The sequence below is a fragment of the Lacerta agilis genome, chromosome 6, assembly GCF_009819535.1.
Source record: "Lacerta agilis isolate rLacAgi1 chromosome 6, rLacAgi1.pri, whole genome shotgun sequence".
NCBI lineage: Eukaryota > Metazoa > Chordata > Lepidosauria > Squamata > Lacertidae > Lacerta > Lacerta agilis.
In genome coordinates, this window is record NC_046317.1 from 32,758,896 (window position 1) to 32,786,482 (window position 27,587).

General features: G+C 42.1%; 1 protein-coding gene across 1 annotated transcript; it reads right to left on the reverse strand.

The window, feature by feature from the left end:
- Positions 1 to 440: 440 nt before the first annotated feature.
- On the reverse strand, positions 441 to 25,973 carry LOC117048242 (cystathionine gamma-lyase-like). Its single transcript, XM_033151813.1, has 12 exons — positions 25,777 to 25,973; positions 21,629 to 21,710; positions 20,966 to 21,061; positions 18,826 to 18,935; positions 17,829 to 17,960; positions 9,238 to 9,295; positions 8,268 to 8,345; positions 7,079 to 7,231; positions 6,118 to 6,239; positions 4,525 to 4,577; positions 1,625 to 1,763; positions 441 to 530 (listed from the first exon to the last, which is right to left on the reverse strand). Exons 1-12 carry the CDS (start codon positions 25,942 to 25,944, stop codon positions 504 to 506), a joined length of 1,218 nt encoding a protein of 405 aa, XP_033007704.1. The 5' UTR covers positions 25,945 to 25,973; the 3' UTR covers positions 441 to 503.
- Positions 25,974 to 27,587: the final 1,614 nt, after the last annotated feature.

Consider the following 27,587-nt stretch of genomic DNA (forward strand, 5'->3'; position numbering starts at 1 on the left):
CCAGTGTACTGGAAGAAGCTAAGATCACCAGTGTCAAAGCAATGATTCTTCAACATCAACTTCGATGGACTGGTCATGTTGTGCGGATACCTGATCATTGTCTTCCAAAGCAACTACTCTATTCTGAACTTAAAAATGGAAAGCGTAATGCTGGTGGTCAACAAAAGATGTTTAAAGACTGTCTCAAGGCAATTTTTAAAAAAATGTAGTATAAACACCAACAATTGGGAAACACTTGCCAGCGAGCGCTCCAATTGGAAGACAGCCTTTACCAAAGGTGTCATGGGCTTTGAAGACACTTGAACTCAGGACGCAAGGGACACTTCTTGGGGAAAAAGGGGTTGTGGAGTCAACAGGTATCCTAGGCTTCCTTTCCAGGCACCAAAAACATCAATGTTTTCATTTTCAGCAGGAAATCTAATCCAATGGAAGTTCATAAGCAGCTGATCATCCAGTTCATTTGTATTACAGATGTGCAGGAATCAAATGTGATGTCAAGACTCCTAGTTATAGATTCTGTAATCAGGAATCTGTGGCAAGAGAAAGCAAGTGGAATTTTATCACTATTGTTCTTTAAATGACTCAACTTAATCACAGATCGGATTCATATTGGAACACAGTGTGCTACTCATCTAAACTCCTAGCTGCCTTTTTCTGGTATGTTAAAGGGAAAAGAATCTGGCGGAATAATGAAGAAGTCAGCAGACAAAGGCATCTTGGTCACTTTGCAAAAGAAATGTAGTTGTCAGTAAAATTCAGCATGCTTTTTGTTAGTCATTTAGCCTAAAGCTAATCTTCAGTGCCATTATCACTCAAGTAATCCCTTTTTGTCAAGTTCTCATGCTCGGTAGGCATAATTCCTATAGCACCTGCAACAGGTCTAGTAAATATCCCCTCAGAAATCCACAAATTGTACAGGAGACAACTTGCCTTCCTGCCCAGTTCCTTGTTTGCACTGGTTCAGCCTCTCTTACACTTAGGGTGCCTCCTGAAACATGCCCAAGGTTCACTGACGTCCAGGACTGGACACCCACCTTCCTCCTATTCTGAGCAGAGCAGAAGTGCAAAAGAGCTTCCCTCTGGGAGTCAGTGCAGTGGTGACTTAAGTAGGTGCATCCCCCCCCCCGATCTGCATGCCCACACTTCTTTGTGGTTGTGCCTCACCTGCTGTTCTTTTCAATGCATCCGCCATTTTATCAAGGCCCCCGTAGCAACCATTTTGTGCTATGCCCAAATTCAAAATGGGCCTGCTGGCCCCAGAAGGCTGGTAGCCCCTGGAATAGTGTGCCTGTATGTGTAATTATAGGAGTGTATGGGCTATGTGTGAATATAAATTGGAATGTGTGCATGGCATGGAGGGGGGCAGGGACCAGGTCCCAACACCTCACTAATATGCTCAGCTAGCCTGCTCAGTAACCATGGAACTATATATTATGTATAGTAAGAAATAGTATGGGAGCTTACTGCAAAAACATTTCATTTCTCGCTACTAGCTGTGTTTTATCAAGTTATCTGACAAATGTAACTTGAGGGTCCATCAGAATTTCTATTGACTTCTGAAGCTGTGGGGGAGCTAAAAAGCAAAAACATACCTCTACATTTCTCCATAACTGAAATCACTTACCGCGGCCTTCAAAGCTTGGTCCAGGTCTTCTAACAAGTCTTCCGAGTCTTCTAAACCGACAGACATGCGGATTAACGTATCCGAGATCCCAAGGGCTTCTCTGTCTGCCTTTGGGACTGAGACATGAGTCATGAAGGCACTAAACAAGAACAGATAGTGTGTCAGATCCTCCAAGTGTCACTATTTCCCAGGGACGTACCTGATTTAGAGAAGCCACCCCAGTTTCTGATTTGCTCTCAGAATGTCCTGCTTTTCCATAGGATGTACCTATTTTCACTGCAGAAATGTTGGAGGGTATGGAGTTATATGACCCCCAAGCAATCCTGTATAGCAAAAGGGTTTTTTTAGTGTTTTATTGTGTTTTATATATGTTGGAAGCTGCCCAGAGTGGCTGGGGCAACTCAGTAATGCTGGAGGGTTGGTCTGTCATTCCAGATGCAACAGTTAAAAAGAATTGCACATAGCCAGCCGAGAATGCCAATGTATTCCCTTTAAGAGACAGATCTCTGATCCTCATCCAGTGAGCACTAAGATCATGCTAGACTACGGCTTCAAATATATGCCACGTGCTCTGGGATAGTGACACCTTCCTGAAGGCTGTGGAACTGCTATGCTAGTAGCAAGCGGTTTTCTAGATGGCAGCCAGCTCCGAATGCTTCTGAACTGGCACACGGCATCAAATAAGCAGGCAGCCGCAGAAAACAAAGGGAGAGGACAGATGCAGTATGAAAACATGTCTCATAGCAAATTCTTTGCAGTTGAGCCCAATTTGCAAGTGAAGTTGTAGACTTAAACACCAGCTCATCAAAACACTCATGTGGTGTTCAGTCTGTTCTTGAGGCAAGCTGTTTGCCTTTAAAGAAAATGTTTTAAAGTATAGTTCTGCATTTCTTTGCATTGAAGATAGACAGAAAGACAAACAGACAGACAGACAGACAGACAGATAGATAGATATAGATCGTTCTGAGGGCCTTCTGGCCATTCCCTCACAGAGAAGTGAAGCTACAGGAAACCAGGCAGAAGGTCTTCTCGTTAGTGGCACCTGCCCTGTGGAACGCCCTCCCCTCAGATGTCACGGAAATAAGCAACTATCTCACTTTTAGAAGACATCTGCTTAGGGAAGTTTGTAATGTTTGATGTTTTATCACTTTTTTATTATTATATTCTGTTGGGAACCTGCCAGAGTGTCTGGGGAAACCCAGCCAGATGGGCAGGGTATTTATTTATTTAGGAGTTTTCTTGGCAACATTATTTGGGGTAGGGGTAATGATGGTTAGTCAACAGATACCATACACTTGCTTTCAGAAGCAATTTCATCCTTCTGCCATAAAGTTCTTGTTTAGCAAAGCTCAGCTTTCCCCAGAGCTCAGCCCTGGACAGGAAAAGTTACATTTTGACAGAAGGCAGCAAGAAAGCTTACAAGGACAACAGTAAACATACTGTATTCAATCCTACCAAGACCCTAAAAGTTACTGGTGTGTCTTGTTAGCCAAGTCTGCCTACTCTCGTCAGGGCTTCAGCAGAGGTGGAACCCTTTCCCGCTACACTATGTGGCATCTTACTGGCTTTTGTGGAGGTCTAGAAAGACCAGGAAACAAATTTGGATTTCCCTGATAAATGAGAGACCCTGCCAAAAGATTCGGAACTAGCTATGTCCAGCTTGCAAAGTTACTATATTTTTATTTATTTTTTAAATGTACCTTGTTTTCCATCACATCTGTCTCACAGGGACTTCCAAAATTAAAACATGCAATTGTATCTACAGGGGCAGCAGAACCTGCAGTGGTTCTATCCAATTTGCACAGGCTAATCTTGTTAACCAGAGGGTTCAATATGGCCATAGGATGACATCCAGGAAACAGATTGTGTTCACTACCCTTGTCATTTTTCCTGGCTATAAATCTTCCTAAGAGGCAGAGAAATGCCTCTTGTAATTTGAAAAACTCCTGTAATTTGAAAGCTGCAGTAATTTAGAAGTGATCAAGTAAAGTTTCCAATCTGTACGATGTCTATCGTTACACACACACACACTTTTACAAACTCATATGCTCTTCAGAGTTTCCTGTACCAAGCATGCCCTCCTCTTAAAACAGCAGACTGCCAGTTCATTATTTGAGAAAGCATTGATTAGAGTATCGCTACACAGCATATTATAGAGGAATAAAAACAGTAGAACTGTTCATGCCAAAATGATTTTCATTTAACATCTAACTGGTTAAGGATTTGGGATAGCTATATTATGGGCTGAGCAGTGGCAGATGGCTTGAAATTGGATACTAATAAAGACTTTAAAAATAGCAAAAGAAATAAAAAAATACTTCTGATGTAATTATCTTGTTTACTGAAGTAAAATACTCCCATCTTCCAAGGTAATAGGAATTCTCACTGGTTTTAGTATTTTCAAAGGACAAATTTGCTAGCAGGATAATTTTAGGTAACAAGAAAAAAGATGAGGGCAAGATGATATAGAAGTAAAAATAAATAAGGGAAAATAAAAATTATTTATTCACCTTTTGGGAGCACAAAAAAGAGATATGAGACCACTATAGCTTATGTCAGGAACGCTTGGTGGCTAAATGGCACTGGGAGGAAATTATTTATTCACAAATGAATTTTAGGCCTTTAAAATTAAGTTTAACCTAACCTAAAGTTTAACCTTAACAAAAATTAAGTTTTTGTTTTCAAATACATTGAAGAATCAGCCCTTCAGATAAAGAAATCATAAGTTATATATTTACTACATAAAATATATCTCCCTTCACTGAAAGAATGGTGGGATAAAGTACAGCATTTGACCATTGTGGCCAAATTATTATTGTGTTCATTAGTCTGAATTGTATTAAGTATTAGACAGATATAAAATGATAGTTGATTCCAACAGAGATTTCAGATTCACTTACGGAAGCTCTGCAAGGCTTTCACAACCTCCTAGACTATCACCGAGGGTAAAAAGCTAAAAAAAAGAATAACACAGAGCATAATATTTCAGCATTGATTCATTCAACTTTTCACTTGAAAACATGTAGCTTTGTCCCTTGATTAATAGCAAAGGCCACAGTCTGCTGCTGTCAGCTTTCTAGCCAGCTGGGGCTGAATGCTCTTTCTGGCAGAGAGGAGGAGAAGCAAACTGGGCAATGGCAGATGCCAGAATGTGCCTTCCTTTCTGCGTGACATGGAGATATTTTTGGCAAATTATGGCTTCTCCCACATGGGAAAGAGACTGTAGCTGCCAAGCCTGCACTGAATTGTTGCCCTGTGGAAGGATGGGTCTGCAGTGGCAAGAAGAGAAGGCAGCACTGTATTCAGCAGCCCTGCACTATTAAATCCTATGGGCCCCTGAGCTCCCAGGGTTCCAAAGGGGGTGAGCACAACTCCCTACCCGCTAGTTAACTAATAGAAATTGCATAAGCAGCCTTGGCCAAGCTGGTGCTCCCCCCCCCACCCGAAGTTTTTGACTACAACTCCCATCAGCCCCAAAGACCACGTTTTTCAAGTTTTCCATCTAGGAGCAAAATTAATCAGGGGAACAACAACAGGCTTTCTCAGGAGCTTCTGTGAAATTTCCTTTCCCTACTCTCCAAAAACCTGTGTTTGAGCATTTTATGGGAGTGATATATGATTCTCCTCTTGCCTGGTTGGTTTATAGCAGCCAGGGATAGAATTAAAGCAATATGGGGGTAAATGACTATGATGATTCCCCAGAAGGTGAATTATGACTTTCCTGTTGGTTGTTTATGGACTGCGTGGCTACCCCCTGGTTTGGGGTGCCCAATCTGCCCTCCTCAGCAAGACCCCAATAATTTTTGTAGAAGCGGCAAAAAGGTGTTAATTAGACATAGAAGAGTTTGGATTTGGATTTGATATCCCGCTTTTCACTACCCGAAGGAGTCTCAAAGCGGCTAATATTCTCCTTTCCCTTCCTCCCCCACAACAAACACTCTGTGAGGTGAGTGGGGCTGAGAGACTTCAAAGAAGTGTGACTAGCCCAAGGTCACCCAGCAGCTGCATGTGGAGGAGCGGAGACGCGAACCTGGTTCCCCAGATTACGAGTCTAACGCTCTTAACCACTACACCAAACTGGCTCTCACTGTAGGCTAGTAATTTAAACCTATCTACCCAGCCCGGTGCCTCATGGGGATACAAATTGCGCCCCCTCCCAAGTCATCAGATTGATCATTTAATGAACAGGGAGGGGAAAGTTAGCCAGCCCTAGTTTGTTGGATGTTTATATCTTCAGTTGTTGTTGAAGTACAGTAAAGCTCTTGGCTCATTCGTTGTTGTTAATTTAGGTGCCAACTTTTGGTGAAACCAAAGTATGCCTGTTCACAGCCAGCGGGTGCAAGCCAAGATGAACGAAACGCCGCTGGCAGAAATTCAGGAGAAATGACTGCACAGCTGTCTTTGCAGGAGCATACTTTTCCAGTGATACATGCGGATGAGGCGTTGATTTGACAAGCGTCTTCAAATCAATGCAAATCAAGCCTCTTTCTTACCTTTAAGTTTTTGAGAAATGTGGAGGCATTTTCAAGGTTTCCTTTAATGTAAAAGGAGATCATTCCTGGGCAGCCTGTGCACTGGCGTTGCATCAGCTCATACTGCGGGTGTGACGGCAATCCTGAAATGAGTTATGCATTATTCAAAGCATCCGGATTTGGGTTATCGTTGCTTTAAAACACACACAATCTATTAAAATATGAAGTCGCTAGTCCAAGACATAAAGTGTATTTTGATCATTACTATGATTTAAAGTGAGTTCAGTTTCAAAACACTGTTTGTCAAAAATAAAGGAATTGTGGTTACAAAAGTTAAATAAACTGTGTTATCCAAGTCTCTCTGTAAGGGTCACTTCCATAAGGTGGAGCAAGGACTTGCTATTACAACCCTCCCTGCTGACCCTGATCCCATGATGACTATGTATTCCAAGGGACAGCTGCCACTCCTTTCAAGGTGTCCACAGAGGTCGTGGGAGCTGCAAGGGACACACCATCAGGGACTGGGCCAAAAGTTCAATCCTTCTCCATCTTCTTTATGTGTTTAAGCCTTAAGAAAGGATAATGAATGAGAAGACTAGGATTTTGAATGGCTTGCCAGGGATGAGTGTGTTTAAGGAAATAAATCAAGATAAATAAATAAAGATTGTGAATGTGTGGGGCAGATTCTTTAATAAATAAAGATTGTGAATGTGTGAGGAACATATGAGAGAGAGGAAGAAAGGGAGAGCATGGCAGGGAATTCAAAGAACAAACTGTGCCCTAGGCAGATATGGAACAAGTCATTCACAAGCACTTATTGTTTCCACCCTTTATCAGTCATTTGAGTCTTCAGAGTTACTGGGCTGGAAGAGTCCACTTAGTCATGCAGATTCCTTTGGTTCTCTCCTCCCTCGATTACAGCCAGCGGCACTTTTTTTGCAAGAGCTTATATCCCCTGCCAGGTTCTGCAAAGCCAACTTACCAGGGAAAAGGACTTTCTCAACTCTTGGATCTGACTCAAGGTATTTGGCAATCGTCAGCGCATTGTGGAAATGTTGTTTCATGCGGATTGGCAGTGTCTTTAAACCCCGGTTGCAAAGGTAGCAGTCAAAAGGTGATGGAACTGCTCCAAGAGCTAGAAAAGGGGGAAAAGAAACACAGAGATAAAGCTAATGACTTTATTGCTGAATAGGCTTTTCAGCCCCATTGGGGAAAGTATAAGGAGGAACTCTGCAAGACAATACTGCTGGCACATCAAAATATAGACACATGTTCAGAACAGAATCCCAAACCCCAGGAGAGTTTTAATCAAAAAGTTAAAATATAGCATTCAGGTGGCATTGCAGCTATGAAGGCATCCAAGTTTTGGAGCAGGAACCTCAAATTCAGAAACTGAGACCTTGCCTAGCAAAATGATGTGGTTTTTAATTTAGGTCTTTGAATCCTTTCCAGGCAAAGAAGGAAACAACGATATTATATTTTTTATCACATTGCTTTTTCAAGGGCCTTGAGGTAATGTATGCATCCTTACAGCAACTCTGAGATAGGTTAAATTGAGAGGTAGCCAGTGAGCTTCAAGATTTTGAGAGATTTTGATCTAGATCTCCATGGCCCAAATTAAACAATCTACAGTTATACCTCTGGTTGCGAACGTGATCCATTCCGAAGCCCCATTCACAACATGAGCAGTGTGAAACCTTAAGTACTCCCGGGTTCGGTCCTCCATTTAACAGGAAGCATGAACCTGCAGGATTGGGCAGGCCTGAGAGATATTGAACTAGACAGCAGCACCACTTGCATCTCAGGCACCAACTGTTCCAGCTCTAGCCTTAGATTTTAGTCAAAGGCCTCAGGTGAGGAAACACACCTGCTCATTCTTAATTCATGTATGGCCACTAAAGGCCTGAAACATGACTTCAGCACTGCAATTTCAAATTTCCCATGAAAGCAAACTGGTTTATGGTGTCAGAATGAATCTATTTGCTCCGAAGGAAAGTGGGGCAGTGGAAAAGGCTGCACAAAATCTTTTTTGTGGCAGGTTTTTTGACAATAAGTCAGATAAACGCTCGTAAAATAAAACAAATGCACTATTTAAACCCAAAAAATGCAGTTCTGAATTTAAGTAGGCAGGTACAGAAACGTGCATTCATCACATCTTTTTGTGTACTCACAATATTGTAAAAACCTGAGCCTCTCATGGAGATTATCGTCATTGACAGAAACCAGTCCCATTACAACATCACTGTGACCTGAAGAAACAAGGAGGGGGATAAAAAAAATGGCAAATCAGCCCTCTAAGTAGAAAAGTCAGACATAATTTTGTAGCTGTTTTCCCCACTTTCATTCTACGAGCTTCCTGTGTAATAAATTATACCCAATTTATAGCCTTCATGTCAACATAGATTTATGTCCACAAGGCATTTAACCATGTGGCTAGAAACCACACACCTTTTAAATGATAAAAACATAAAAGAAAACTAAAAAACAGCTCATTCAAATGAAAATGGCCTAAGCTTTAAAAATGCTTACGTTAGCAGTTAGTTCTTAAAAGTCAGGAAATGCCTTTTTCTGAAACCTAAATGGCCGTGGTGAGGGTTCCAGGCAGCCTTTTCTTGAGAGGTCATTTCTGTTGCAAAGCATGACACCACATTTCTTCTTAGTAGTACCATCTTCCTTGAGCGGCTTATTTTGAAGCCCAAAACTGATTATCCATGAGCTGCCTTTGCAACCTTGATGATGAGTACTTTGGTAATAGGTTTGCACTGGCTGGAACCCTAATGCTCAGTGGCAAAGCCCCTCAGCATCTCAAAACGATTCCGTTCAGACCTGCACAGTCCAATTTTTAGTTGGACAGTATATGCTTTTCAAACATTTGAGGAAGATTTTCTACCCCGGGGGCAAGAATGAAAATGCAGAGAGTCTTCAAGGAAAGAGCTCCTCATTCAGTAAATATATATTCAATACAATATTGCCTTGTGGAGTTGTTGTTGAATTAACATCAAAGGAAATCCTTGGAAGGGAAACCAGTTGAGACAATAACAATTGTGTACATTTAGGTCTGGTAGTCTTGACTGTTTGTAATGTCGATTGGTAAATATCAATATAACATGGAAGTTTCTGCAACAACAGAAACGCACTGACCATTCATGTACTTGGTTGCTGAGGTCATACAGATGTCTGCTCCTAAAGATAAAGGACGCTGAAACAACAAAATAAGCACATGAGTTCAGAATTTAAAAGTACTGCTTTGTTATCTGTAAACAGAAGCTGTAGGAATTTTACACTGCATATCCCTGTTCATTGGGAACTATGTAACTGGATATGGGTTTCTTAAGCAAGATGACTAATGATAATGTATCCTCTTGTGAGTATTCTTTCTCCCTTAGCCCTAAATTCTCATAGGGAATGAATGTGGAATAACTAAGGGAAGGAAGACAGGTTGTTGGTACCATAATAGAAATATGGTCAATGCATTGGCATGAATTGGAATTAAAAATACACGATCATGTGCTACCATATGCAACTGTTTAAAAAACCAATATGAACACCACTGTTAAGTTAATGAATCAAAGAGATGTTTACTTAATTTCTTCTTCTTCAATCAATAATGTTTTCTCCCTCTTACTCTATCATACCATTTTCTCCTTTCTTGTGGATAATTTTGTTATTAGTGGCTTTACTGTACATTAGTGGTCCTAAAATATATGGTTAGATGGCTAGGTCAATATCTAGGTTATTGTTGTTTTATCTATCTTTTGGTCGTGGTTGCAGCAATTCATGCACAAGGTATAAATTAAATTTTAAAAGGAACATGTTAGTCCAATACTTGCTGAACTCGAAACACTTTGCAACTTCTCAAAACCGGTAACAGAAACACTGCATGAACTTGGCGCGATGTACTAGCAATGACCCTTCTGTTGCTTTTGAAACTATTGAGCTGAAACACTTTCTCTTTGTGCTGTGAAGTCCTTGCAGTGCGTATGGCTGCAGTCTCCAGCATTTCACTATGCAGTTGGCCCAGTATGTTGACTGTTCCACACCACAGGTCTAGTTGTTGGCACAGCAACTCTGGGGGTCATTGAATTGCTAGAGCCATTACTTATTAATACCTGTCATATAACACTACAGAGTTAATCAATGCAATGCAGCTCCTCTCAGTATAGCCACAGAAGAAATGTTAGCTAGGCTGGTTACTGAACACCTTCATTTCCTCAATAGATTCTTATATACAGCAAGAGGGGGAGGGAGATCTGATGCAGATGGGAGACAAGAACTCCAGCACATGGCTAATTTGAAGATAACTTCTTTTTTTTTTTTTTTTATAAGATTTTATTATTTTCTATTCAGACAAAAGAAAAACATAGCATAAACAACAACGATAACAATTACAAAAATGCAATACATAAACACAACACAAAAACACAATCAAACAATTACAATAAAAAGAAACATATACAAACCTTTAAACTAACACTTATCCTCTTACTTTTCTTATTACAATCTTCTCTGTTTTGGGGGACTTCCCCCATTCCCTCCACTGTCTTTAAAATCATATATATCTTCTGGGTAGCTTTTATATCTTATTCTATTCACATTTGCTCAATTTTTAATGCGCTTTACTTTACTTAACCATATCTTAACTTAAACACCAAATCTTAACACATTTTCTAACAATTAAATCTTTCACAGAAAAATATCTTGCTAACACTTTTATCTAACATATACCTACTAAAGCCGCTATTCTATTTAATTCTGCTCAAATATTCAATTTTACTGATTTAACTAAATAGTCTTTGAATTTCTTCCAATCCCGTGACACCTTCTCCTCCCTCTGGTCCCGGATTCTGACGGTCAGTTCTGCGAGTTCCATGTATTCCATCATCTTCATCTGCCATTCTTCCACCGTTGGTATCTCTTCGCCTTTCCATGTTCTTGCCAATAAAATTCTAGCTGCTGTTGTGGCATACATAAAAAACACTCTATCCTGACTGGGTATCTCTTCATTAGTTATGCTCAGGAGGAATGCCTCTGGTTTCTTACAAAAGGTAACTTTCATTACCTTCTTGAGTTCATTATAAATCTTATCCCAGAAAGCATTTACCGCTGGGCACAACCACACATATGAAAAAGGTACCTTTCGCATGTTTACATTTCCAACATACATCTGACATTTTGGTATTCATCTTGGCAATCTTAACTGGTGTCAAATACCATCTATAAACCATTTTCATTATGTTTTCTCTTAAACCATGACAAGCAGTAAATTTGATACCTTTCTGCCACAATCTCTCCCAGTCATCCATCATAATATTATGTCCTACATCTTTTGCCCAATCTATCATTGACGATTTAACCAATTCATCTTTCGTATGCCACTCTAGCAAAAGATTATACATTTTGGAAAGGTTCTTAAAGTTCGATTCTATCAGTTCTGTTTCCAGTTTTGATTTCTCTACTTGAAAACCAACTTTTTTGTCCATTTTAAATGTTTCATATACCTGATGATAGTGCAGCCAGTCGGGGACCTGACTTTTCACTTGATCGTAACTTTTAAGTTTAAAAGAGTCCCCTTCCTGCTGCAATATGTCCATATATCTTAACCAGTTTGCAGACATGTTCGGTCTCTTATAGGCTTTGGCCTCCACTGGAGAGATCCATCTAGGGGTCTTTCTCTCTAGCAAGTCTTTGTATCTAGTCCAGACCTGGTACAGGGATTTTCTAACTATATGAGACTTAAAAGTTCTGTGGATCTTAACCTTGTCGTACCAAAGGTATGCATGCCAACCGAACATGTTATCATATCCTTCCAAGTCCAATACATCCACATTCTCTAGTTTAAACCAATCCTTTAGCCAGCAAAAGGCCGCTGCTTCGAAATAAAGTCTTAAGTCCGGCAGGGCAAAGCCTCCTCTCTCTTTAGAGTCTGTTAGAATCTTAAACTTAATTCTTGGCTTTTTGCCCTGCCATATAAACCTTGATAAGTCCTTTTGCCATTTCTTAAAACAGTCCAGTTTGTCCAAAATTGGTATGGCTTGGAATAAAAACAGCATCCTTGGTAGGACATTCATTTTTATCACGGCAATTCTTCCCATTAACGACAGTTTCAATCTTGTCCATATCTCCATGTCTTTCTTTATTTCCGTCCACAGTTTTTCGTAGTTGTCCTTGTACAGGTTCAGATTCTTGGTTGTGAGATTGATACCTAGATATTTTACTGTTTTGACAAAATTGAGGCCCGTGCCTTCCTGTATTCTTTGAATTTGTTCTGCACTCAAATTTTTTCCTAAAACTTTGGTTTTCTGCTTATTTAATTTGAAACCAGCTACAAGTCCAAATTGTTCAATTAATTCCAAGGCTCTGGGGACACTGCTTTCCGGTTCCTGCAGGGATAACATCAGATCGTCTGCAAAGGCGCGTAGTTTGTATTCCTTCTCTCCCACACGAATTCCTTTTATCTGTTTATCCTTTCGTATCATATTTAGGAGGACTTCCAGGACCGTAATAAAAAGTAGAGGGGAGATAGGGCACCCTTGTCTTGTTCCCTTTTCAACTTCAAACTCCTCCGATATCACACTGTTTACTATTACTTTAGCTCTTTGTTCTGTATAAATGGCCTTAATGCCATTCAGAAGTTTTTCACCAACTCCCATCCTTTCCAGATTCTTTTTCATAAATGTCCAAGAAACTTTATCAAATGCTTTCTCTGCATCAACAAACAATAGTGCCGCATCTGTATTTATGTTTCTCTCCAGTTTTTCTAAATGTCCACAATAATTCTCGTGTTATTACTAATTTGTCTTCCTGGCAAGAAACCTGCTTGATCTCTGTGTATGTAATCTTTCAACACTCTTTTCAACCTTGTAGCCAAAACATTTGCAAAATTTTATAATCCACGTTCAAAAGGGATATTGGACGATAATTTTTCATTTGAGTCTTATCGGTTTCTGGTTTTGGAATCAGTGTGATAAAGGCTTCCTTCCACGTCTCTGGTGCCCTATCTCCTTCTAGTATTTTATTGCAAGTTTCTCTTAGCGGCTGCGATAGCAGTCTTTCAGTGTCTTATAATATTTTGCTGTTAATCGTCCGGTCCTGGAGCCTTCCCTAGTTGCATGTTGTTTATTGCATCTTCTATCTCCTGTGTCGATATTGGGTGGTTGAGAGTGACTAATTTTTCCTCTGGGACTTTTTGCAATCCATTCTTTTCCAGAAATCGGTCTATTTCTACTTCATCTATCTTCTCCTCCTTATACAGTTGCTTGTAGAATCTTTGAAAACACCATCTGATTTCCTCCGGTTTCTCCACATTTTTTCCATTTACTACCAAAGTGCTGATGACATTTGCCTTTTGTCTTTTCTTCAATTGCCAAGCTAGAAGTTTTCCGCACTTATTAGCCGATTCGAATGTTCTTTGTTTCATCATTTTCACTTTCCATTCAATGTCCTGATTCATTATATTAGCATATTGGGATTGCAAGTATTTGATTTCTTTTTGAATTTTAACACATCTGGGATGTCCTCTTAATTCTTTTTCCTTTTCTTTGATTAATTTCAACAATCTCTCCATTTCTGCGTTTTGTTGTCTCTTCTTTTTTGCTTTTTCACTAATGAGAAATCCTCTCATTACAGCTTTACTTGCATCCCATGCAATTCTTTTCTCCACTTCGGAGCTCCAATTTATCTGAAAATATTCTTTTATCTTTTTCTCCGCTCTTTCTACTAGCTTGGTGTCTCTCATCAAAGCGTCATCCATTCTCCATCTGAAAGAATCCTTGGAAATCATTTTTAAATTTAACTGTACCGGATTGTGATCTGAAAGAGTTTTAGGGCCGATTTCTGCCTTTTGTATTTTTGGAGCCAATTCATTCGAAATCCAAATATAATCTATCCTCGACCATGACTGCTGAGGTTCACTGAAATAAGTTGCCTCTGTATCTGTAGGGTTTTTTAATCTCCAAGAATCGACCAAGTTCAAGTTGTCAACCATTTCGAAAAAAGTCTTTGGGAGTTTCCCATCATTCGTTAGTTTGGTTCTTTGGGATCTGTCCATTAGTGTGGAAACTGCACCATTAAAGTCTCCAAGGCAGATTAATTTGTAATCCAGATAGTCCAACAGCAGATCATGTATTTTCTTATAAAAAATTGACTTTCCATCATTTGGTGCGTAAAGTCCCAGAATCAAAAATTTTTCGCCTTGTATATTAATTTCAATTGCGATGTATCTCCCTTCTTCATCTTTAAAAAGCTGTCTTGGGCTATATTTCTCCTTTGCATATATCACTACTCCTCTCTTCTTGACCTTGTCCGATGATATAAACTCTTGGCCTAATTTTTTGTTCTGTAATAATCTTCTATGACGTCGGGCTATGTGGGTTTCCTGTAAGCATATTATATCCAAATTCTTCTTTTCTATGCTATAAAACACTCTGCGTCTCTTTGGTCTCTGATTCAATCCCCGGACATTCCATGTCATTAACTTGAGCGCCATTTTCCTTTCTTTAGTCTTCTCCTCCAGTTGCTTCTCCTTTCTTATCTTTCTCTGGATCCTGGCTTGGACTTGGTAGACTTGGTGGTCCTGGCGGTGGTGGAAATACCTCTGGGAACCTGTAGAGTTGTGCTGGGTCGAGTGGTGTGCCTTTAAATTGTTCCAGGTGCTTATCCCAAAAACTTTTGCTTCTCCGCCAGGGACCTTATTCTTATCTTTTTCCTTCAAATGTAAACGCCAGGCCTTCTGAAATTCCCAACTGAAGGGAATTTTCCTTTTTCTGAGCTCAGTTGCCAAGTCGTTGTAAGGAACTCTTTTGTCAAGGAAAAATCTGGGGATATCCTTATAAAAAATTACTTTGTTCTGCTCTACCACCAGGTTGTTTCTATAATGCAAGTCCAGAAAATAGTCCCTATCGTGTCGGTCGTGACACACAATCAAACAGTCACTAACTGTTTTGTTACTTTTCTTTCCTCTGGAACCTCTTGGGCCAAATCTGAAGGCCTTCACTATGCGCGCTGAGACGTTAACTTCTTCTACCTCCCAAAATCCTGAGAATAGGTTCACAATATAGGCTTTTAGGTCTTCCCCTTCCAATTCTGGAAGACCCCTCAAGCGGATGTTGCCCTCTCTCTGATGTAGCTGCAGAAAAGCGAGAGACTCTTCAACAGTTCTCTGTCGTGTTCCAATATTCTCTATCTGTTCCAAGTCTAAATTATCCAATTTTTCTTCCACCTTTTTTATTTTTTCCTTGACCACTTTAAATTCCTCTGAGTCCTTTTTCAAGGTGGTCACCTCCTGCCCAATCCTGTTAATTTCTTCTCTATTTTTCTTTACGTTCTCCTCAATTTGCCCAATTGATTTTTCCAGGGTCTGCGTAGAACTTTTAATATCAGCTTTTATGTCAGCTTGCAATTTTTCTATTGCTGAATTCACTGCTGTATTTCCTGATGAAACTTGATCTTGTGTCTGCTTCAACCCGTCAGTAACGCTTTTCAATCCTGCAGCAATTTCTGCCACACTGGCAAACAATTTCTCCATTTGTTCCTGCAGAGTTAGGGAAACAGAGCCTCTTTTTTGTGCAGAGCTAGCACCAGTTGTTTTTGATCTAGTGTCCATGTCCTGTGAGCTCTGCAATTGTAATCTCAAGGTCACTCCAGTTGCTGTGGTAACAATCTCAGACATTCACAGCAGAAGGCCAACAGTCCCAAAAGTAAACACCAGGTGGCCAGCAGCTCAGTTCTGAGAACAAAGAGACTGCTGAGCCAGGAGCCCACACCAGTCCCAAAAATCCAGCTTTTAGGCAAAGAGTTAAGGTTTTTCAAAATATAAATTCCTTAAAGCCAAGAAGGGTTTGTTTTCATATAGCCCAAGTCAGTAACAGTTTCTAACTTGCAGTGTTACCACCAAAGTCCATAAAGTAGCTTGTATCTGGTTACAAAGAAGTCAAAATGTCTCCACTGGTAAACAGTCACTGAGACACCAACAAAGAAAAAATGGCAACAATGTATCACAGCCCGCTACTGACCCGGAATCCTAATCCAGAGGGTGAGGGGCATCTTCTTTTGCCATATCAACTGTTTTTAAGTCCTTAAACATCCTTTAAACAACTTTTAATCCACTTTTAAAAAGTTTGGCAGAGTTCGCAAAACTTTCCCGTTAGTCGCGGCTTTGATCTTTTAACGCTACCAAGCTCGCGCAAACAGTTCAAAGGGAACAGGCTTCCTTTTGCAATTCCCTCTGCAAGCGATGCTCTTTAAACTTGTTAAATAATCCAATTCTTTAACTTACAGGGTTTCTTTGGAGATTTCTATGTAGGAAGTGCCGGGTGCTCAGGTCTGGCGGGATCGCTGCTTTGATCCTCCGCAGGCAGTCGCTTCTTCAGTCCCGTGCTGGGGCTCCGCTCGCCCGATTCTCCCCCTTACGAGGGTAAATCAGGAGCGGAGACAGCACGTCTGGGACCCACGAAGCCGTCGGTCCACGGGACGCTCTTCCCGTGGCTTTAAGGGACCCGTGGCGCAGGCACGGAGATCCCTATCGCCTAGCGGAGGACGGAGCCGTCGGACTCCCGTCCGCCATTGACTCGGCACCTAACCGGAAGTCTCAATTTGAAGATAACTTCAAGGGCTGCTAGTGTGGTGTTGTGGTTAGAGTCCTTGACTAGGATATGGGAAATCAGGTTAAAAATCCCCACTTAGCTACTAAGTGCACTCAGGTCTAACCACAGTCTCTCACTTAATTAATTTACGGGATTGTTGTTAAACAATGTAAGCCTAACTGAGCTCCCTCAAGGAAAAGGCTAGCTATATATGTAATAATAGATAAAATGTAAAGTTGGTTTATCACTTTGAAAGAAGAAGAAGAAGAAGAGTTTGGATTTGATATCCCGCTTTATCACTACCCGAAGGAGTCTCAAAGCAGCTAACATTCTCCTTTCCCTTCCTCCCCCACAACAAACACTCTGTGAGGTGAGTGGGGCTGAGAGACTTCAGAGAAGTGTGACTAGCCCAAGGTCACCCAGCAGCTGCATGTGGAGGAGTGGAGACACAAACCTGGTTCCCCAGATTACGAGTCTACTGCTCTTAACCACTACACCACACTGGCTCTCTGAAAGGAGTATCAATCTACTAATAACAGGAAAAATATGTTATTCCGTTAAAATTACGGAATTTCCACACCACCATCCACAAATCTTCTTACCCGATCAGTGACATGGGAATGGAAGGGCTGCAATCCAAAATACATTTGCTTGGCTTGGGTGTAAATTTCACTGAACACAGTGGTGCTTACTTCTGAGTAAACATGCATAGAACTATGCCGCAGCTTGCTCTAGAAGAGGCACGTCCAATTCCCAAGAGACTGCGAACTACTCCAGTATAAAAACTGGCAGTGATCTCCCTGTTGTCATTGAAGGGGCATTATTTCCACTTGCTGCCTTGCCCAGCTTTCACTGCTGCTGAGGCACCAGCAGAAGGACCTAGTGCCAGGGGCAGGGGGCAGCAACATTCCTTGCCCACAATTGACCAATATCACCCCGGTGATCTACCTGTCCATCGCGGTTGACTGGTTGGACATGTCTGCTCTAGAAAATAAGAAACATATCCCTCTATTTACAAGATTAACTTGGTCTCCCCTGTTGACCAGGCTTGCATGCCAGAAAATGTGTTCTCCTGTGATACCATTTTTGGAGAAGGAAGAAATTGCTATATGCATGAAGCACTTCTGGGACAGAACTAGGTAATCAGCTTACCTGAAAATATGCAGACATAAAGGTATTGTCTACTGCAAGAATAACGCCTTTATGCTTATGGACGATGTCAGCACAACCTTGAATATCAACAACTTTCAGCGTTGGATTTGAAGGAGTTTCAATCCAGACAAGCTGTTTATTTTGAGAAGACAGACCGTCAGTAAAAGTTACGAAATGATACACAAGTGTATATTTATTTTGGTGATATCACCAATAACTTGCCTTTACCTTCTATGTTTCAATGAAAACACTGAACGGAAAGGTGATCACATATGTTAGAATCTGAGCTTGTCTTTTGCTTACACACCCATGCATGCGCACCCACCTGCCCCGCCACTGAACAGATATTTCTGTTGTTATGGCACATTCACTATTCCATATTGATTAATCACAAGTTGCTCCATGGAAATAACTTCTAGACTTTTAATCCTGGACATCAAACCTGCTTTTCAACTTCACCTGCGGCCATTTGTGTGTGAGCTGTGCTAGCCTCAAGTGTCTGGAACCAACCCAGAAAACTCCCTGGGTTGGATCCAATGATCATCTTGTTGTTGCCAGAATTGAGGATCCAATCCTGCATGCTTTGTTCATCAAATGAATTCCAATGGCAATCACCCAAGCTGTCATGAGGGGATAGACAAGATCCAAATGATCCTGCCCCAATTCCTATCATACCCAATAATGTTTTTTAAAAGTAATCTTCATATTACTTACATCATTCCTGCTTACATTGGCAAATGACCACCAGGCACTTGCCAGAGATCAGGAGTGACAGCAACATGATATACAGTTGTGTTTGCCTCTTAAAGCAAAGAAGAGTTTGCTCCAAGACAGTCAGTATAAGTGATATGTAGTATTATCACTTTAATCTTTCGCTCTCCTACACCTCTGCAGTCACTGCCAAACCTCCCAGGCCCTTGTAAACCGAGGAGGCTTGATATAATAAAGTCATCCCAGGCATATTGCAAAAACTGTTTTATGAGCATTCCTCTGTTACCTTGGTCTCTGGTGTAATTGCAGCCTTGAGGTTTTCCAGTTTGGTGCAATCAACAAAAATAGCTTTCAGGCCCATCTCTGATGCTATTTGCCGGAAATATGTATTGGTACCTAGGATATGAAAATACCAATATTTAATTAATTAATTAATTAATTAAAGGTGAAAGCAATGGAAATCAGAACAAAGAGAAGGACCAACACAAAGTATGACATTTAACGACAGCTGTGTCCAGAGGAGCACAGCAAGCCCCACTGGTTTTCAAAGGTCTTACTTCGAAGTAAGCAGATTTACAGCCCAATCCAAAATATTTTTGTTATTAATATGTCTGCAGCCTGCCTTCTGGTCTCAAAATAGATGGGTAAATAGGAGTTGCAGACGTTTACTGTATGATTTCTCTAGCATAGAAGTCTAGCATAGCAACAGTATGGGGATTTATGTAATCTCTACCACTTCTAAATTCTCTGTTAAGCAAATTTGTTAGCCTGGGAAACAAATACTCTTTCTAGGAACACCTAATGAAATCTAGAAGACGGGCAAAGTAGAGAAGTCAACATTCTTTGTTTATAGACCAATGTGGTTTGATAAAAGAATTCCATCCACGTTTGTAATGTTTGCTGAACTTTCAGAAAAGAAGAGATGCAAGTTGCAACCCGAAGCATTTTACCAGGGAATTAATCCTGGTGAGATTTATTTCTTGATTTACCAGGTCACACTATTCATTGCCTACAAGGTATTTGTTTCTAAAGAGTTTGTGTTAAAGTTCAGCAAAGCAAAACCTTGTGACAATTATGTTTTAAGAAGCTCTTTAAACACACATTAGTGACACCGCTTTATTTCAAAGGGAAAACACTGTCTTAGGTGAAAGTAAGTAATTATCAGTAGTTTATAATTCATACTGCAAATAATGGTAGGCAACTCACTAGAGATGGTCCAATTCCTGGGCACACCTACATGGGACAACATCTAGAGAGTGTAATGTAACCCACTGTGTCCCAGGACAACTGGGGTTGAGAACTCCACGTCAGGTGGAAGTCAAGGAACCTGGTACTGGCAGCTGAAGGAAGAGAGACAGATTCAGGGCTGTATGCTACAATAGCATATAAAATCGGCCAAACCCAGCTTGGTGGCTTCTAGATGTTTTGGACTCCTGTTCCCATTAGCCCCAGCCAGCACTGGCAATGGTCAGGGATGATGGGAACTGAAGTCCAAAAACATATGGAGGGTATTAGTTTGGGAAAGGATGGTGCAAGCCATACTTGGCAAAATGGACAATGTAGAAAATAAAATACAATGGGGCATAGGTTTGGATTTTTAAGAAGTGTTTTTAAAAAAGAAAAAAGTTTCTGAGCAAGTTCAGATCAACTAATGATGAACCAACGCATTGCATGAAAGAACACCAATCTAAAGACTTTGGAAAACTAAAGAAAGAGCACAAAAATCTATTAATTTCAAGGGCAGGATAGGTGCAGCAAATCCATGTGTGACAAGAGGACTAGATAGTGCTGGGTATCAAAATAACTGAAAATATTATTATGTCCAGGAAACAGTAGCAAGGCTATTGAGGGGTCCAAAACGGAAATTTTATTTGGCATAGAAGATAGAAGAAGAAGAGAAGAAGAGAAGAAGAAGAAGAAGAAGAAGAGTTTGGATTTGATATCCCGCTTTTCACTACCCAAAGGAGTCTCAAAGCGGCTCACATTCTCTTTTCCCTTCCTCCCCCACAACAAACACTCTGTGAGGTGAGTGGGGCTGAGTGGAGACACGAACCCGGCTCCACAGATTACGAGTCTACCACTCTTAACCACTACACCACACTGGCATACAAGCAAATGAAAGGGACAAATATTGACACTGAATGCAATGTGACTGAGGGCTAATTCACAAATATGTGAACACCAGTTAGTGACTCACTGCTGGATGTGTCAACTGGCTCTGTCTAAGAAGTATTAATTAAGATAATAAGTCGCACCTGTGGTGTCTGACCTGTTATAACTGCTGACTCTCAAGCCATCCTCAGTCATGAAGTGAAAGACCTAAGTGTGCAGGCTCTGGCTAATTATCTTCGAAATGCTTCTGGATTACAACCCTGGGATGATATCTAGGACAGTTAAGACCTGCCATATGCAAGTACAGCACTCACCCCCATAGACATCATCTGTGCAAACAACAGTATCTCCTGCCTTCAGCAAGTGTGCAACGTTCACCATAGCTGCTAATCCAGATGCATAGGATAAACCTAACGGGAAAAGGAAATAAACAAAGAACATCTGACAAGTGAACAAATGAATTTTTCAATATATTTCAGTTTTGTGGCACTTATCTCACTTTCAAAGAAGAGCTTACTGTGAATACCTGTGTGTGTGTGTGTGTGTGTGTGTGTGTGTGTGTACACACACACACTACATAGGATTAGATATGGGGCTTTGACACAATAGGTAACAACAATTTTATCTAGAACCATAAAAGTTACCCATAATTTCAAGAAAAAAACACTACATTATGGAGATGATTGTGCATATTTATGTTATGTGCCATTTCAAACTCTAAGCATTTCACACCTGAAAATGTGGATTAGGAAATGCCTTAATAACATGGCCAAAAGTAATTTATTTAGGTTTGGTGAAACAGATAAAATACAAAGATAGTTGCATTGTTGCATAGCATTATACCAGAATCAGAGCTAACCAAAAAACAATAGCTTCTCTTATTGTCTCTTTTCCAAGACACTACTGTTTCAGCTTGTGTGTACTGTTAGCCAAAGACAATAATCATTTTTTTTGTAATGCAAATATTGACAGCTTACAATACTTGGCACCATCCAGTGCTGCCACAGCCTTTTCCATGCAATCGCGGGTTGGATTTCCACAGCGGCTATATTCAAAGCCCTATGAAAGAGAACAAAAATTAAATAATGTAAATATACATCAGTAGTTGATCAAACTATTAGGGAGCAAATTATTTATAATGTGCACCTGCAGTTTGTCCAAACAAATACTGAATCTCCCACTGAGGATGAAATTAGGAATTCTGTTTCCACTTTTTTAAAAAAAATTCAAAAGAGAAAGGAAGCAGCCTCTTAGATTTCTTTGTTGTGAAATCCTGAAAAAGTTTCCATATATTTCCTTCCATTTGCCTTTATTATCATCTTCCTTGAAAAAAATATGTTATATGAAAACTCAAACCATGAAAACAGATTAAATCTTGCAATCTAATAAATGCTTCAACACAGTCAAGTCGAAAGTCCCAGGGCTCTTGCATCTTTAACAGTTCTAAACAACAACTAAAGGTACAGAAGCCCCCGATCCTTCTTTGTATCTGGGCTTCCTATGGCAGCCACTTGAGTTTTCTCTTGAAAGAAATTTCCATACTGAATGCAGACAGCTGGGATGAAAGCAAAATCAAACAATCACCTGAATCAAAGACAGGTTGTGAAAGCAGCACGTGCCAGTTTGACAATTTATAAGACCTGCATTTCCCATGGCAAGGCTCATTTGAAATGTTTGCTCTTTGGAACATCAGCAGAGCTAATGGAGGATTTATTTCAAAAAGCACACATTCCTAGTACAATTCTCTTGCAGGTATAAAATGGAGTGGGGGGAGCAGGGAAGGGAGAAGGATGAGGATACAGGAGGAAGAGGATGCAGAAAACACACCTTGATGAAAAACAAGGCTCAAGGCTGAATCTCCTGTGTTTTGTAAGGCACCTTGAATGCCCTGCAGTTAATGCGATAATAACTGTAGCCTTGGACTTTGCATTGCACAAATTGCTTGCTTCTGCAATTTCCATATCGTCTTGTGTCATGCAGAGGACTGGGTAGCAAGGCGGGTTTGTTTGACCCTGCCCACTAGAATCGACAGAGTGAAAAATGAGTCTGTTTTTTCTTACAACCCAACTAGGATGATAATCCAGAAATTCAACACAGATTGAATGTCTTGGGCAAAACTAAATCAGGGATCTGCTTTCAAAACATTTTCAAATATTTGCCATACATAGAAGAACAAAATGAAGAAAGCAAATAAAACCCTAAAGGGCAAAAAAAAAAAAACTGAAAAAGGGAATCAGTATCTACTTTATACACAGAATTGTCATTTGGTGACTAAAATAGTACAGATGCAACACATTTCCTGTCTGGAGTTCCACTGCTTGCTTTTTTACACACACACTCTCTCTCTCTCTTTGTAGCCCCCTTCCACATGAGCACCTTGGTCTTCCATAATCAATATAAAGCCAGAATATATCTGAGGTTCTACATGACACATAATACTGTAATAGTGTTATATACTACCCATTTGAATTCTAGCATGTCTATCTATGTGGCAAAGGCAAATTCCAAGTTTGTTTGTTTGTTTAAAGGTTAAACATTTGCACTTTACTGCAAAAGTGGGGGTGGAGTCAAATGAAGAAAAAAGCTATTGAAAAGTAATGGAGGAAGGAACCATCCAACAGGGCGAGATTAAGATTATTTCCATCAGCCATGATGGTGAAATGGAAAAGAAGGGGCTGAATCTAGTTCTATTCAGTACACTGGCCTTCACAGTCACTTACGGACTCATTGTTAAAACAGTGCACAGTGGTACCTCAGGTTAAGAACATAATTCGTTCCGGAGGTCCGTTCTTAACCTGAAACTGTTCTTAACCTGAAGCACCACTTTAGCTAATAGGACCTCCCGCTGCCGCTGTGCCGCCAGAGCACAATTCTGTTCTTATCCTGAAGCAAAGTTCTTAACCTGAAGCTTTATTTCTGGGTTAGCGGAGTCTGTAACCTGAAGCGTCTGTAACTTGAAGCGTCTGTAACCTGAGGTACCACTGTATATGGAATACAATCTTACTCGGCTACAAGTGATCGCGAAAGAAAGAAAGAAAGAAAGAAAGAAAGAAAGAAAGAAGAAAAGCCTCTTCTGAATAGCTAAATTACAGAACTACAAACTTTATGAGACAAGTGTGGGACAGGTAATTCAGACAACTGGAACATCACCCATTGCATCATAGGTCACTTCTCCTGCCAGTTGTGTCAACAATGCTATCTATACCATTCCACATTTGGAAATGCATTGCTACAGAATGGGGTTTTTTAAAAGACAGAACAGGGAAAACACTAGAATGCAAAGATGCTATCTAGATTCTCTATAGTAACGAAGTGAACAAACACTGTCAATTCCATACGTGTACAAGCTGCCTTAGCATGCAATTCTGGGAAAGCAAGACATAGGCCTAAATCTGAAGACTTTGGCTTGGATCCTGAGCTCATTCCAAGCATAGAAAGTGTGTCCTCCATCAAAGAGGGCACGTGTTGCAGTGCAACCTGGCCACCTGACCAGGGGTTGGAGCAGCCACAACCCCTGATAGGTGGGTCCCATGTTGCTGGGGTGCAATTTGACCAATGGGATGCTGAGAAAGAGCAGCAACGCGGGACCTATATAAGCCCATGCGAGCCTACTGAGCCTCCTCTTTGGGGCTATTGCATCAGAACATCCACCCACTTCTCCCTATATTTAAGGCTTGCCCTTGACCTTGCTATGCCATCATGTGTTGTCTGCTTTTGGGGCAGGGGCACGGCAGGAATTTTCCCCACTTGGCTGATTGGCTGGTGCCATTTGAGTTTCGCCTGCCGCGTAGCAAATAGTCACAACTTGTAAGTTGCAGATAGGCTCTGGTTCAGGTGATAGGCGTGCACGTGATGTGGCCACGCCTATGCAAATGTAGGATATTCAGGTAAAGGAATCCAGGGACTCACTGGTTTGGCATTCCCCGAAAGGGGTTTGGCCCGCGCCCGAGTCCAGGGGACGTCAGGTCGGCTGTTTGGTGCTCCTTCAATCAGCTGTCCCTGGTGTTCATCCTTGGTTGTCCTATGAACGTGGCTCTGGGACAGCGCTGCCTGCAAGGGTGCAGGGAGATAGTCGAACCAGAACCTTTGCAACCACTCACTTGATTGTAATCAATAAAGTTTTGGCCTAAATTCTGCCAAAAACCAAACCAAATATCTGTCTCCTGTGTGAATTTATTTTGGGGAAAGGTAAAAGGTCTAAACATGCAAATGACTTTCCCTGATGGAAGGGGATCAAAGCATTTTTTTGCCAATTCCCCTTCCCCCTGCATTCACCCAGCGTCAGGTTCCATGCTAAGTTTTAGTGTGGTCAGGCTAAAGGATACATTGAAGGTTGTAACCAAAGTTAGTCATTCTCAGAGTAGGTTAGGTCTGATAATTTCAGGGGGTTTACTCAAGTGTGCTGAATACAACTGTCCATTCCCATACACATTGAAATGCACGTGTCTCTTGTGTTTCAAACTAGCAGCAGAGTTTGCCTGGTTAGGACTGGGGTTAACCTCACCCCCGTATTACCGTCCCAATTAAAATCTCTCCCTCTTGAACCGTTATGTGCCCCAGAAGGGAAGCTGCCACTGGTGCCAACCATGCAACAAAGCACAACAGCTTTGAAGGCAGGTGGAGGAGAGCAATTTTCACCAGGGCTGTGGTACAAGGTCCTCCCCACAAGCCAAAGTCCTTATCATGATCACACACCTGCAGTTGCTCTGTGGAAAAACAAGAGACAGGAGGCAAAATGATCAAGAAGGAGGCGATGTCATCCTCTTACCTCATAAATAGGCAACAGGTGCTTCTGCTGGACTTTCACAATTCATTGACTATTGTCATAATGAAATGTACAATTTAGCCAATATGGGTTAACCTTCTTGATCTAGGAATTAGTAACAGTTACAGAATCTTTATAAGCTGCAAGTTAGGATCTCGATTATCGATTCATTCTCTCTCTCTCTCTCTATCACACACACACACACACACACACACACACTGTGTGTACTAGACGACCCTAGATATCCCTTCCAATTCTACGATTCTGTGAAGACAGAGGAGGACCTTCTCCCTCCAAATCCCGCCCTTACCCCGACATCCCCGGCTCTGAAGCCTTGCATGCCCCATCCTCCTCACTCACGCTGTGCTGCCCGGGCGCCTGCTGCTTGAACGTGGTGGCGAGGGAGATGGGGGGCACCACGGCCAGGGACTTCCATTGTTCGGCCTCTTGCCCCACGTGGATGGCCTGCGTGGCGAAGTGCCTGAAGGGCGGCAGGAAACCGGCGTGCCTCTGCTTCGCGTTCTCCATTTGGGCGACAAGCGATCCTTCCTTCCTGGGTGTCGCTGGCGGCGGGCGGCACTGGGATCTTGGCTCTGCGGGGTGAGCTGGGGTCGCTGCTGCTGCGGATGCCGCTGGCTCGAGCACGTCGGACGGCGAGGGAGAGGAGCGCTGGTGCAATCTCCAGGCGGAATTGCCTTTCCTCTCCTCCTCCTCCGCGGCTCGCCGGCTTCCCTGTGGCTGGCAGGGGCAGCTGCCTTAAGGCGGGCGAAGCTCCACCCCGGCGAGCCGCCCGGCCAGTGAGTCGCCTCGCCTGGCGGTGGGTGGAGATGGGGCAGCCCTATCCCGCCACGCGCAGGCCCGGCGGGCGCCCCTCATTGGCGCGCGGCGGAGGTGCGTCGCGGTGCACCCGGGGTGGACTCGGGGTCGGGGAGCGGAGAGGGCGGCGCGGGGCCGTCGGCTGGGGTCTGGGGGGCGAAGAACGGGTCGAGGGGGGCAAAGGTGCACTGTCTGCCACCGGCAGCGAGCCAAGCAGCTTTGACGAAAGAGAACAACAGCCCGTCCAAATCCAATCCCTGCACAGCTTGACCCACTTGAATAAAAGATGGGGCGGGGGGGTGGGTGGGACGGGAGCTAGGTAAGCCCCATTCCCTTAACCGATCACAAGATACGGTGCGTGCACACTACAGTATTTGAATGGCATTGCCCATCAACTCTGGGGGTCCCGCCGCCCTCAAATATTTTATTGGGATCTCGGACCCTAGGAGTTGGCTCCTTCGCTTCCCTGAATTCTCTGAACACGTGTCTGTCACCTCCCCCCCCCCAAAAAAAAATTTAAAAGACAAATGCAGTGCTGGCGTTTTCTATTTTGAAATACTAATACTAATAATCATCCGGATGGGTTTCCCCAGCCACTAACGAATATAATCGTAGAATTGTTAAGTTTGAAGTAATGCAGGAATCACGACTAAGGATGATGGCATCATTCTGAGACCCCAATCTCGATGTTGTTCCTGGAAAGAAGTTGCTAGGCTTTGTTCTCTTGCTACCTTCTCTTCTTGCTAGACTTTGCGTGTCCTTCTTTCCCCCTCCCCCGCCCCCAATCGCTGAACATAGCAGCCCATTTTTCGGGTGTGGAGGTGAGCAGGAGTCAGGAGATGATCATGTGAACGAAATTAATAAGTATCCTTTAAAAAGAACCCGAACTATGGGCCTCAGGAGAAAGTACTGAAAGCACCACACTTGCCTCCCAGGAATTCATTCACCGAGCTGTGCAAAAGTTGCAAGAAAACAAGGGGGGGTGACAAGGGAGTCAGTATGTGCTCTCTGGCAGGGCCCGTGAGAACTGACTCTGTTCTGCCTTCTCAGCACTCACTGCCCAATGGGGTTGTTGCAGCCGCCAACCTTGACCACCTCCTTGAGGTTACAGTTGACAGCTAAGCCTGGTTGCGAAGCAAACCCAGTGGCATTCGACCTCCTCCAGCCCATGACAATGCAGCTGCCAGCCAGCCACCAACACCAATCAAGTTCACAAGCTGCAAGCGGTTCCAGGGTGCCATGCGGTGGGGAGTTGGCAGCTGCAGCTGCGGCACCTGCCAGAGTGGCCAAGGGAGAGTGCTGGGGGAGCAACTTGCTCAAGCTCCATGCGACGGCACTTTTTCTGTATATGCCTG

Coding starts and splice junctions, on each gene's coding strand:
- LOC117048242 (XM_033151813.1), bottom strand. CDS start 25,944: ATGGAGAACGCGAAGCAGAGGCACGCCGGTTTCCTGCCGCCCTTCAGG. Junction 21,711..25,776: donor AGGCGCCCGGGCAGCACAGC/GTGAGTGAGGAG, acceptor TCTCTTTCATAG/GGCTTTGAATATAGCCGCTG. Junction 18,936..20,965: donor CACAGATGATGTCTATGGGG/GTGAGTGCTGTA, acceptor TTCATATCCTAG/GTACCAATACATATTTCCGG.